Consider the following 11809-nt stretch of genomic DNA (forward strand, 5'->3'; position numbering starts at 1 on the left):
ATTTTGGTGGAGATTAGGGTATTTTGGGTGGGGGTTAGTATATTTGGGTGAAAGAGTTTGGAGATTAGAGAAATAAGTAAATCTTTTTTGTCATGTTGTACATAAATCTCATCTCTTCTTCTTCAGCTCAGATCTTCATAATGTCAGCAGGGTGGAGTTTTCAGCTACAGGTTTCGTTTTGCCGCCCTCGCATTCCTCAGCCTGAGCGAAATCGAATGTCAGTGGCTCCAAACTTCCTCCCATGCTCATGTAGAGTGTCTCCCACTCGCTCAGGCCCAGAGAGGCGCTTAGGTCGATGTCAGGTACCAGCAGGTCCATGTCATCCTCACTGTACTCCATTTTGGTTCCAAGCTCGTCCTTGATGTCGATGTAGGGCTCCAACTCGGCGCTGGAGCACAGCAGCACGTCCGAATCTCCTGAGATCACGGGCTCCTGGTGGACAGGAACAGGAGAGGTGCCCATCTTCTCTAGATTGACAGACGAACTCTGAAAAAAGAGAGAGAACAGCGCTGTCTGAGAACTTTCAGTGTGATAGTTACAGCGTTATCGCGGTATATAAAACTGTACGTTATAGTTGGTGGATTTCCTCAATATTTGATTTCAGTAAATTCATTTTCTAGGCTGATTAGTCACCAATTTACTGTCTGACAGCTTTATGGGGTTTTTGTTTTACAGTAAGATGAACTTTCTTCTTCTTTTTAAACAGGTTCTGGGTTTTTCTAGAAACATTTAATGACGTTTAGTGGAGGGGAAAATTCACTGCAACTGATTGTTTTATTCTGAAATGATAATATAATATAAGTGTAAAATTATTTAATCCATTATGAAATTTTACTTGCAAGTTCAGGTTTGAAGTTCGAGTCTTATTCCGTTGCTGGATGACGTTGTTTTAAGTGTTTATTTCTAGAAACAAAACAATGAGCTGCTAATAGATCATTAACATGACCGTTTAAAACTTGGAATTAGTAAACTTGTAAAAAAAAAAAAGGCTGAATTATTTTATTTATAATTTCATAATGAGAAATATTAGATAAATTCCCCTACAACATATCATAGATATCATTTTGCTCGGTTTAAACTGTTAAAGAAAACAGATAAATGATTAAGATAGACACAGGGGACCCTGAACACCGTGTTCAGCGCTCGAAACTAACGGTGTCCCGATGTCCCGGGGACCATAAAAAATGTCATCGGGACACAAAATTATCATATCTGGGACAATCCCGGGACAATGGAAAAAAATAGATCTAGAAAAAAAGTTCTACATTAAAGGTGCAGTACAAGATTTTGGAATAACGGTTCCCGCAAGCCATATTTTGAAAAGAAACACTCCCACCCCCCCGCGTCTCCACCCCCCTCCCCCTTATAAAGCCTGGCTTTATAATGGGTGTCTATTGCGTTACACACCAGTGCAGCTCGTTAAGTTAGAGTGTAGAGAGCTTGGAAAAATAGCTCAAACTTTCTCATTTAAACTGTGTTTTCAGCCCCAATTTTCACTCCACACACACAATTTTCTCAAAAGTAGTAGCCACACTTGTCCTGATTCACACAATGTGTCTACCTGAGCGATAGGATTTACTGTTTTTGAATGAGAAGCCTGAAAGTAACGAGAGCACAGCCGCGCAGCCCCATAGACTCCCATTATAAACGTGGCAGAAAAGTCACTCGTTTTTAACTCGCTCTAGTGACCTCATTTTTTACACTACAGACAAAAAAATTTACATCCGTGTGTTCAGGAGAGCCTTGTGGCACTCACTGTGAAAGAATTTTGTGAACATCTCCTTCCGTTTTCGTGTAAATCCCCGTTGTTTGGAGGGAGCGCACTGAGAGAATCCTGCGCTCTGTGCGACACTCTGCTCGCTCTCTCACACACACAGAAGGGCCGGGCTGCTCGCGGGCTTCAGTCTGATTGACGTGTCAGTATCCAATCATTTTGAGGTGGTACCTCGATATGATTGGATGGCGTTTTTCCTTTATTTTACACTGTAGACTGGATTAAAATATTTCGTTTTTTGGGTCAAACCTTCTATTGTACTGCTTGCAACATGGGTGTGCATTTCATCCATTGATGGTATGGCTGATGGCTTTCAAAACATCTCTGAATGGGGCAACAGGTATATTACATAAAAATGGATAACGGTAATGGTGAAAATGATAAGTTGGCCTTATAAGTGCCAACAGATATTCAAGGTATAAGTAGATGAAATGAACATAAAAGGGGTCTTATTTTCAACTAAAGTGTACTGCAGATGTAGGGAGTTGAAACATTTTCTGAATGAGCTAGTTGGCCCCTTTTAAATAAACGGGTATCTATTCATACAGTGAGATCGCCAAAGTTTAATAAACTGAAAATGCAATAACTGTAATTTTGAAGTAGATGATGTATTGGACATGTGTCACTTGTGTTTTGTGACTTATTGTAAAAACGATATAAAGGGTTCAAAATCGCATAGTTACAAATATAATAGTAACTTCATATGATAATATTAACCACTGGTTATTTCAGAGAGGAAAAAAATGGGGACACTATTGCTTCCATTCGGGACAATACAACACAGAATTCGGGACCACTGGGGGACACAAAGAAAAAAAGTTAATTTCGAGCCCTGACCGTGTTTGGTGAAATGTTTCGTGTAATTTCTGACACTAAAATAAATTCTAACCAAAGTTAAATCTCTAATGACTGTGGAGGTCAGGTGTTTCATGTAAACAGACAGGTGAGATATTAAAAAGGCTTATTTCTTGAGATAAACAAACAAACAAATAAAATGATCATTTAAATGCTTAATTTACTTTTCTAACTCCTCCCCATCATATAACTCCTCCCTGTCCGTTTCCCGTTCACATGTCTGTGTTTATCAGAGCGTGTTGAAGATGTACAGATTTACTGTACCAACCAAAGCTGATGTGCTGTGGAGAACTGGAGACTTTTTCTGAGTTGTCTCATCAGGAAGCTGCTTTTCCTTTTTCTCTTCTTCCTCTTTTTTCTCCTTTCCCTCCGTCTCAGTGGGGATTTTGCAGTGTGGTTTGTGGGACATGAGCAGAAGCTCCAGCTGCTCTTTCTCCTTCATCAGACCGCTGATCTCAGCCTCCAGAGCAGCTTTCTCCTCCTCCAGACTGTCTGTCTCCTGTACAACACACACACACACACACACACACACACACACACACGTTATACACCGCTGAAGCTCTACTTTACTGTCTGACAGAACACACACACTGAGAGAACACACACACACACACACACCCACGTTATACACCGCTGAAGCTCTACTTTACTGTCTGACAGAACACACACACTGAGAGAACACACACACACACACACACACACACACGGTTTAATGTCAGACATTATTTAATGCATGCAGAGACAAATTAATTTACAGACAGACTGACCGACAGAGAGACAGACCAACAAACAGACATATGCACAGACAGATGGACAGACAGACAGACATGTGCACAGACAGATATACAGGCATAAAGGAGTACAGACAGACAGACCAACAGACAGACATTTGGACAGACAGACACAGACGTATATGCAAACAGATGTGCAGACAGACAGGAGTACAGATAGACAGACATGTGCACAGACAGAGAAACAGACAGACCAACAGACAGACAGACAGACCAAACAATAGACATATGGACAGTCAGACACACAGACATATACAAAGACAGATGTACAGACAGACAGGAGTGCAGATAGACAGATGTGCACAGACAGATGTACAGACAGAGAAACAGACAGACATGCACAGACAGATGTACAGGCAGACAGGAGTACAGACAGATAGGCAGACACACAGATATATATACGCAGACAGATGTGCAGACAGACAGATGGACAGACAGGAGTACAGATAGACAGATAGAGAAATAGACATATATACACAGACAGATGTACAGACAGACGTGTGCACAGACAGATGTACAGACAGATGAACAGACAGATGTACAGGCAGACAGGAGTACAGACAGAGAAACAGACAGACATACAAACAGACAGATGTGCAGAAAGACAGACAGACAGGAGTACAGACAGAGAAACAGACAGATATATACACAGATATATATACACAGACAGATGCACAGACAGACAGAGAAACAGACAGATATATACACAGACAGATGTACAGACAGACGGAGAAACAGACAGATATATACACAGACAGATGTACAAACAGACAGACGTGCACAGACAAATGTACAGACAGAGGAACAGACAGGAATACAGACAGACATATATGCAGACAGATGTGCAGAGAGACAGACAGGAGTACAGACAGAGAAACAGACATATATATATATATATATATATATATATATATATATATATATATATATATATATATATATACAGACAGATATATACACAGACAGACAGGAATACAGACAGACAGACATATACGCAGACAGATGTGCAAACAGACAGACAGGAGTACAGACATACAGACAGATAGACAGATATATACACAGACAGATGTACAGACAGGAATACAGAGAGACATACACACAGACAGATGTGCAGACAGAGGAACAGACAGGAATGCAGACAGACAGACATATATGCAGACAGACATGCAGACAGACAGATGTACAGACAGACAGGAGTACAGATAGACAGATGTGCACAGACAGACCAACAGACAGACATATGCACAGACAGACAGGAGTACAGACAGACAGTATTTAGGCTTAAAATCGGATGTGTGTGGGCTCGTTGGAAAGGTCTCAGCGAGGCTGAGGTCCCTGTAAAATCTGGTGTCCCTGGGCAGCGGGGTTCATGAGTTACAGGCCCCAAAGCGCAGATCCGTGGATGGATGGGGCTGTGTGTTGTACAGACAGACAGGAGTACAGACAGACAGACAGGAGTACAGACAGGCAGACAGACAGGAGTGCAGACAGACAGACTCACGGCCTGCAGACTGTCGGTCAGTTGGCGTCGGCGGTTTCTGCACTTTGCAGCTGCGAGTTTGTTTCTCTCTCTCCGGAGTCTCTTCCTCTCCTCCTCCTCTGGAGACAGCTGTGTGGCAGAAATAGAAGAGAATTCTCTGAAATGTTACAGTGAGAGTGTGTTCAGGACCTGTAAGGTTTTTTTTAATATATTATCCTCTTACAGCAGATGCTTTTAGAACATTGCAGGAACGTTATTTTTGGAACTTTTTGTGAATTTGGTGAACCAACTGAGTGTTCTAATAACGTCCTCTGGGATGAGTAGAGAGAGAGAGAGACGGGAACATGGGGTGCGAGAGGGTTCATGAGGAAGCGGTGTGGAGCGTTATGACTATTATGGGATGTTGCGTGGTTTGTATGTGAGTAACGATCTCCACACCTGAATAAACCTGGTGTACCTGCTCCTTCTGTGCTTTCCTCCGGCCCACTGAGAACCCGGGACCCGGCTCAGGTTCCGTCTTCTTCTGAGGGGTGTGCGTCTTCTTCTGCTTGTCTCCGCTGCAGGGACCGACTGATGAAATGTCAGTGGACAAGACCATCCACTTCAGATCAGGTGCCGTGGCGATGGCAGTGACCGTAGGGACGAAGGGACCATCATCAGAGCTCTGACACACACACACACACACACGGAACATGTTCCTCCAAGCATGAAATAATCGCAGCAATGAATCATGAGTTATTCATGAATGTTATAAATGAATAATTAATCATTAATACCTGTCCATCAACCTGTTAATTAACGTTTCCTTTTTATAGTCGACATTTTAATGCAAATAAATAAATAAATAAACAAACGTGTATGAGGTGAATCTCAGATAGATCATCACTAAGGAATGACACTAATCATGCATCAGACAAAAACCGGACAAACACAGAACCTCCATCTTTCCCTGTCCTTTGTCTCCAGATGCCAAACGCACATCTGCTTAATGGCATGATGCAATCAATCAATTAATTTTTTTTTTCAAGAATAATCATTGACGTCACGTGTACCTGCCCGAGCGCCTCCTTGTCAGACAGCTGGCCGCAAGACGGGGACCCGGTTTTAGGCATCTTCTGCTTCTACAGCAATCAAACCAACACACACACTCCTGCAGCACGGGGCTGGTGATAAACGCTTTTGTTTTGTCTTGTTTGTCTGTTTGTTTGTTTGTTTGTTTGTTTGTTAATGCTCTCAAAGGTTCCGGCTGTAATTGCCCAGGCCCGCACTAACTAACCCGCACAGCTCCTGCGCTCCTGACACTCTGTAGTGAAGCCACACAATTTTATGAATGAAATCTGTGAGACTGGACCGTACCACCGTGCGCTCACGGGGGGAAGCAGGGTGTCGGGTTGGTTTAAAAGGAAAGAAGAGGTGTAGTATGTCGCGTCCCCTTTGTGCAGCTGCATGCTCTGTACAATAAAATAACACAATATGCCAGTGTGTGTCTCTTTTTATTTACTTTGCAATACTTATAATAATAATAACAACAACAAAAATATAGTACATAGAAGCACATCTGTGAATTGAATAGCCTATAACTGTGCAGTGCCTGGATGTCTATTAAAGCATGCATGTGGCCTGTCAGGCCACATGCATGCTTTAATAGACATCCAGGCACTGCACAGTTACTAATATTCAGAGTTTTTCTGCATTAGACGCTCACACTCATGTATACAGGTCTCTATATTAATTGAATTATGGCTGCCTGAAAGGGAATCACAAAATTATGATTAGAATAAAATAAAGCAGTCGTGCAAATATAGATTATGTTATTCATTTGGTTCAGGATCAGGAATGTGAATTATTATTATTATTATTATTATTATTATTATTATTATTATTATTATTATTTTCTGCAGATGGAGAAGCACAAGTGCTGCAGCAACAAGACGCACGCGAGCCAATCAGAAGGCGCAGGACGCGGCAGCCAATCAGAGCGCAGCGCGCGCTCTGTGCCAGGCAGAGTCAGAGTGCGGCGCCTTGTGACCATATTTGGTGTTTCCGCTGAGGCGCCATTGCGGCAGAATGTGGATCTGCGGCTATTTTTGTCTCGTTGGACTTCATTAAACCTCACACGGCACTCTCCGCAGTGGCTACACAACATATATTTGAGTAAATTAATCAATTAATGAATGATAAACATGTAGTCCAGTGTGCACGGCTCGCGCATGCGCAGTACGTGTCCTGTGCATGGGGAAGTGAGAGGGAAGGGAAGGGAAGGGAAGGGAAGAGAAGTGCGCGTCCTCGGAGAGAACATGGCCGAATAAAACACCAGCCCGTTCGTGTGCGTGTGAAAACAAAGCCGCCTTCTCTTTCTTGTGCTCGGTCCAAGTGTTTCCCGGCAGCCCCGACACGCCCCCTGCCCGGTTTGGGGCGCGTGAGTGTCGGTCAGTCCGCCCCGGAAGTCCTCCAGAACAAAGGCTGCGTCCCAAACCGACACTCCCTCAGAGTGCTCTATGGAACCTTCTGGAATTTCAACTCGAAAACAAAACCGTCTTGAGTTAATCACCCATCGCAAAAACAAGAACGACCCTAATAGTCCCACTTTTGCGAAAGTGCTGTGTTGGAAAAAAAAAAAAAAAAACACTGTTTATATAGACTAGTTTCTTGCATAAACTACTCATTCTATCCCAGGCATTTAGCAGACTCTGAAAAAGTCACATACAAGAAGTGCTTGTGGAAAACAATTCAAGCACACAGGTTACTGGTTAGCACTGTCGCCTCACAGCAAGAAGGTTCCAGGTTCAAACCTCACGGCCGACGCAGGCCTTTCTGTGTAGAGTTTGCATGTTTTTCCTGTGTGGGGGTGCTCCGGTTTCCTCCACAGTCCAAAGACATGCGGCACTGTAATCCGCACAAGCTGTAGTGGTTTCCCAGCCGTAATATATTATCGCTATGGCAAAAGCTAAATAAAAAAAAGTTCAACTAAATAGAGAAAAATAAAGCTCCAAGGGTTAACCCCAGGCCAGATGGTACACAGTCTGGGTTAGTCTCAACCGATATGTGGTTACACAGTGGGCGGTGCTCATTTTCTTTACATAAATAAGACACACAAGAAAATCAACCCTTAATCAATCCGTATATCCTAATTCCTGTCTTAAAAAGAGATTAGAAATAGATATAACATTACAAGCATTTAGAAGACGCTGTTATCCAGACCGACTTACAACAAACCCAGAGCAGCCTGGGAAGCAGTTGGGGTCAGTTAGATCCCTTGCTCAAGGGCACTTCAGCCATTCCTGCCGGTCCAGGGAATCAAACCAGCAACCTTTTGGTCCCAAAGCTGCTTCTCTAACCATGAAGACCATGGCATCTCAAATTTCAACAACAAACCTAACAGTCATGCGTTTGCTTAAAAGCGCTGTGTTGAATTTAAAAAAAAAAACTTCACGTTTCTACAGTATATAATGCCTGTTTTTTTGAATAAACTACTCAGTACTCAAGATATTAGACATAACCTAAAATCCTAACAAACATTTCTTACCATATTGAGTCTTTGATCAGATTTCATCTGACATTCTAGAATTTTCATTGTAAAAATAACTGTAAATATGGAAGTGAGACAAAAATGAGGCAAAACGAGACAATCCAATGCCAATGTGTATAATGTGCAATGTGCTAATTTGCATGCTACAAAAAATTACAAATGGATTTCGTTCAGAATGTTTTTTAATAATAATAATATAAATAGTAATAATAATATCAAACCTACCTGTTCTTGAAGAACTTCCTAAAAAATCACTTACTGCACGACTCACCAGATTATTTTTTCAACTCTGGCTGATTTGCATTATCTTAAAGACAGCAAGTAATTTCTGTAGCAGGCTTATCTCTGGATATAAGCTCCGGCCAAATGCTAAGAGTTATCAGGTGATGCTGTGTTCATGTGATATCAGACATACACTCGCTCATATGTGTGAAGAAATTCGAGCTGATTAGATGTGATGCTTGCATAAGAGAACAGGACAGAATATGTAAGCTGGTGCTTGAGATTAGCGTGTGTTGAAACCATGAGACACTGGAAAAGCTTTCTTTCCATGTGAAATCAGATTTATGAACACTTAATGACTTCGCAAACAGGACGAACGTGTCACTGATAGCAGTGTGTTTGTGTTACGCTGAAGGTAACCACAGCTGTGCTGATTTTCATGAGAACAGCAGCATGGCTGTGAGCATGGTATTGCTTTTATACAACAGTTGTGAAGAAGAAATTATCGAACGACTGACATTTCAGACACAACATGGCCAAATACTTGGATAGAGGATTGCGTGTTGCTATGTTGACACGTAGACTGACTGGAGTAAGCATCGTAACAGTTTTGGTGTCACGATTGTTTCTGAGAATTTTTATGGGAGAACACAGTATCATGAATGTGTGTGCTGGTCTTTGTTTTCTTACTGCAACACGTAGCAACCCAGTAGAATTCTGTGTACACTCTGATCCGGAATAGTCAACAATTAATAAGACGTACAGTCTGGTTCTGGTTGTAAGATGTGACTGCGCTGAGGAGCAGATGAAGATGAATGACATCAGTTATGTTATTATAAAGCAGGAAGCATTCAAGGAGTCAGTCAGGACATGTTCTGGAAGAAATGAGAATGTCGGATTAATTTAAATTAATAATCTTCTGAAATGGAAAATATCATTCCATTGTGGCATGGTGGTGTAGTGGTTAGCGCTGTCGCCTCGCAGCAAGAAGGTCTGGGTTTGAGCCCCGTGGCCGACGATGGCCTTTCTGTGCGGAGTTTGCATGTTGTCCGCGTGGGTTTCCTCCGGGTGCTCCGGTTTCCCCCACAGTCCAAAGACATGCAGGTTAGGTTAACTGGTGACTCTAAATTGAGTGTAGGTGTGAATGTGAGTGTGAATGGTTGTCTGTGTCTATTGCCGCTTTTCCACTACCAACGCGGCTGAGTGGGGCTGTTGGAGTTGCATTTCGACTACAACCATGCTGAACCGTGCTGGCTGGAAGTGGGTTGACACATTGGGTGGAGTTAGCGAAAGTGGCTGGACGTCATGTGATGTCGTTAGGCGGCGCAAACAGTGACATCAGTGAGCTTTTAAGCGGTAGTCTCACGACCCGGATAGTAAACAATAAACACGGAGGACATGGAGTCGTTAGTGTTGCTGGTCTTGGTGCTGTGGCTTGTTGTCACCGACAACGCCAACAGATACTGGCAAGAGCGTATAGATGAGGCGAGGCGCATAAGGCTTCAGAAGTTCTCGTAACTCGTAATCCTTCAGTGCACAGGGGAGTGTCTGCTCACGCCCCTAGCCCCACTCGGCTCGGTTTGGCTCGCTTCAGCCCCACTCCAAAACCGTGCGAGTTTTGGGTGCTAAGCAGGGCTGAAGCGAGCTGAAAAAGGGTAGTGGAAAAGGGCCATATGTGTCAGCCCTGTGATGACCTGGCGACTTGTCCAGGGTGTACCCCGCCTTTCGCCCGTAGTCGGCTGGGGATAGGATCCAGCCCGCCTGCGACCCTGCACAGGATAAGCGCCTACAGATGGGTGTATATATATATATATATATATATATAGGTTTTAATCAGTGACTGTTTGAATAATTTGGAGTTTAGTGTTTGTTTGTTTTTTAAAAAGTAAAAATGTAAACACTTTTTTTGTGAGAAAAGTAGTGTTTGGTGTTTATTTGCCTGATAAAAGTGTTTTAAAAGTAAAAAAAAAAAAAGAATCCTGTGTAATATTTTATTCACATTCGCTTTCACTGTACAACCTGCTCTTGTTAGCAAGCTAATGGCTAAACACCTCAGCGAAAGGAACATACTGATGACGTCAGCGTGCGGTCGGATCAGACCGGTTTAAACCCGTCCCAGGATGAGGCAACACGAGCCAGCCTTCTAGAATGCACAGCGGCACCCGGAACACAAGTCCACCAATCAGAGCGCGGCTGCCGACGTCACTTGGAGGGGCGTTTCCATAACAACGCGAGGAAGGTTAAACAAAACAGGAGCTGCAGCGCGCGCCATAGAAACGCTGAGGCAGACTCTTTCTTTCTTTCTTTCTTTCTTTCTTTCTTTCTTTCTTTCTTTTATTAATCAATAGCAGAGTTTTTCCCATCTCCTCTAATCCCCTCACAGACACACTGATGACGCCACACCCGTAGGTTTATTCATGGCAAAGTCAAAAGTTAAATAACAATTTAATCATAAGCCATGTGCACTGATTAATAACTGTTGATATTTCGTATTTCTACAATAAACATGTCTGCATGTCTATACACTGTACATACAAGGCTAGCTGTTATACTGTCAGTCAGTAATAATAATAATAATAATAATAATACCACATTGTACACTTTGTGTTTGCTGTGATATTAAAAGAACATGATTCTATTTTTACTCTGTTGTGTTTCACTCAGTAGATTTTTCTGGATATAAACACATCCGGGAATTCCTTTCTGCATTGTTTTTGTGTTTCTCAGCTTCAGGGATCAGCAAACTGACATGAGAGAAAAAAACAAAAAACGCAACACATTATTCTGACGTAATGGTCTCGCGCTACTGTCTACAGAGTGATTTCCCATCAGCGCTCCGCCCACACCAGGGCTGTCAGGATGCGATTGCCATATAAGGTAAATGACGCCATGGGATCCCCTGCTTTGGAACGTCAGCCCTTCCTATCAGTCGGAGATTAAAAACAGATGCAATCAGACAGAAAGCTGCCGGGTTACAGGTTTATTCCACAGGAAAAAGTGCGCGTATTCGGTGATTTGTGTCATTTTCAAACCGTTTGTGTTTTTCTTCTTCGTCCCGGCTGAACTCTCTGCCAGAGCAAGCCACGCCCCTTGCCTGCGTCATCAGGGTTTATAAAAGCAGCCTCGCTCCCCAGGCAGCACTTCAACTCCACACACTG

At 42.8% G+C, this 11809-nt stretch overlaps 1 protein-coding gene across 1 annotated transcript; it reads right to left on the reverse strand.

Annotated features, from left to right (window-relative positions):
* Nucleotides 1-135: 135 nt before the first annotated feature.
* si:ch211-153j24.3 (protein c-Fos) lies at nt 136-6012 on the reverse strand. Its single transcript, XM_060905029.1, has 5 exons — nt 5953-6012; nt 5358-5564; nt 4922-5029; nt 2898-3128; nt 136-486 (listed from the first exon to the last, which is right to left on the reverse strand). The coding sequence occupies exons 1-5, from the start codon at nt 6010-6012 to the stop codon at nt 136-138; spliced, it is 957 nt and encodes a 318-aa protein (XP_060761012.1).
* Nucleotides 6013-11809: the final 5797 nt, after the last annotated feature.

This window comes from Neoarius graeffei, chromosome 2 (assembly GCF_027579695.1).
Source record: "Neoarius graeffei isolate fNeoGra1 chromosome 2, fNeoGra1.pri, whole genome shotgun sequence".
Classification (NCBI taxonomy): Eukaryota; Metazoa; Chordata; class Actinopteri; order Siluriformes; family Ariidae; genus Neoarius; species Neoarius graeffei.

What these genes read in the sequence shown, in the direction of transcription:
- si:ch211-153j24.3 (XM_060905029.1), bottom strand. Translation starts at nt 6,012, where the DNA reads ATGCCTAAAACCGGGTCCCCGTCTTGCGGCCAGCTGTCTGACAAGGAG. An exon ending in GGAAAGCACAGAAGGAGCAG is followed by an intron (nt 5,030 to 5,357) that starts GTACACCAGGTT and finishes TCTGCCACACAG; the next exon opens with CTGTCTCCAGAGGAGGAGGA. An exon ending in TCCACAGCACATCAGCTTTG is followed by an intron (nt 487 to 2,897) that starts GTTGGTACAGTA and finishes CTCTTTTTTCAG; the next exon opens with AGTTCGTCTGTCAATCTAGA.